Source organism: Sinocyclocheilus grahami, unplaced genomic scaffold (genome assembly GCF_001515645.1).
Source record: "Sinocyclocheilus grahami isolate Dianchi unplaced genomic scaffold, SAMN03320097.WGS_v1.1 scaffold11735.1, whole genome shotgun sequence".
Taxonomy (NCBI): Eukaryota; Metazoa; Chordata; class Actinopteri; order Cypriniformes; family Cyprinidae; genus Sinocyclocheilus; species Sinocyclocheilus grahami.
This window is the reverse complement of record NW_015514005.1, coordinates 5649-6439: the sequence shown is the minus strand read 5'-3', so window position 1 is coordinate 6439 and position 791 is coordinate 5649. Positions and strand designations below refer to the sequence as shown.

The 791-nt window shown below is 43.2% G+C and overlaps 1 protein-coding gene across 1 annotated transcript in view; it reads right to left on the bottom strand.

Moving 5' to 3' along the window:
* The window catches only part of LOC107578741 (electron transfer flavoprotein subunit alpha, mitochondrial-like), a 1919-nt gene continuing 1128 nt past the window's right edge, over positions 1–791 (bottom strand). The window contains exons 2-4 of the mRNA XM_016264667.1: positions 504–653; positions 339–420; positions 1–179 (exon numbers count right to left, since the gene is read on the bottom strand). Coding sequence (XP_016120153.1) covers positions 61–179; positions 339–420; positions 504–653 — 351 coding nt within the window. The 3' untranslated portion in view covers positions 1–60. The remainder of the gene's footprint in view (positions 180–338; positions 421–503; positions 654–791) is intronic.

The window sequence follows — 791 nt, the reverse complement described above, 5'->3', positions numbered from 1 at the left end:
CCCACAGTGTGTAAAGGACACAGGATGGCTAAATGATAAAGACAACAGAATGTCACCCTTTCAGCCCAACGTCCTCAACTTCTGCCTTGGATTTACCTTTCCGAAAGCAGAAGCTCCCGCACAGATGTGTGTGAAGCTGAACTGTTTCTGGGTTGCCAAGATGAGAGGCGTCAGCTCCTCTGTGAAAGAAAGTTTTTCATTTAAACCACTCATTACCTCCTTCCCTCACCTGTCAGACGCTTTATGCAAAGTTACTTGTGTAAATCTTCCATAAAGAATAGTACAACAATCAAATACTTACGAAATTTAAGAACAAAACAAATTTAAGTAGGGCTTACCTGGCAATAAACCTTTGTAGGCTTCATGTTGAGCTACCAGAACTTTCTTCACCCCTTGAACTTTGGACAACTGCTCTGCAACCTGTCCAGAAACCCATAATCAGGCCCCTGAAATCACTCTTTCAAATTGCTACACATAAATCAATGTGCTTGAACAGATAATACCTTTGCACAGTTTGTTCCAGCAACCAAACAGGACACATCACTGCCGAGTTTCGTAGCAGCGGTGATGGCGTTCAGGGTGATGGGGGTCAGCGTCTCATTATTGTGCTCGGCAACTACCAGAGTACTCTGAAACCTCTGAAGCAGACCAGACTGGAAAGAAAAAATAGGTTTGGTTAACTACTGGATCTGATACAGTAAGATATAAATATCTGGCCAGCCCTTTCACCCAAATAACTGATATGAGGTTACTATGTAATGCAGTGCAGCCAGACATTGTTCTGCAGCGCA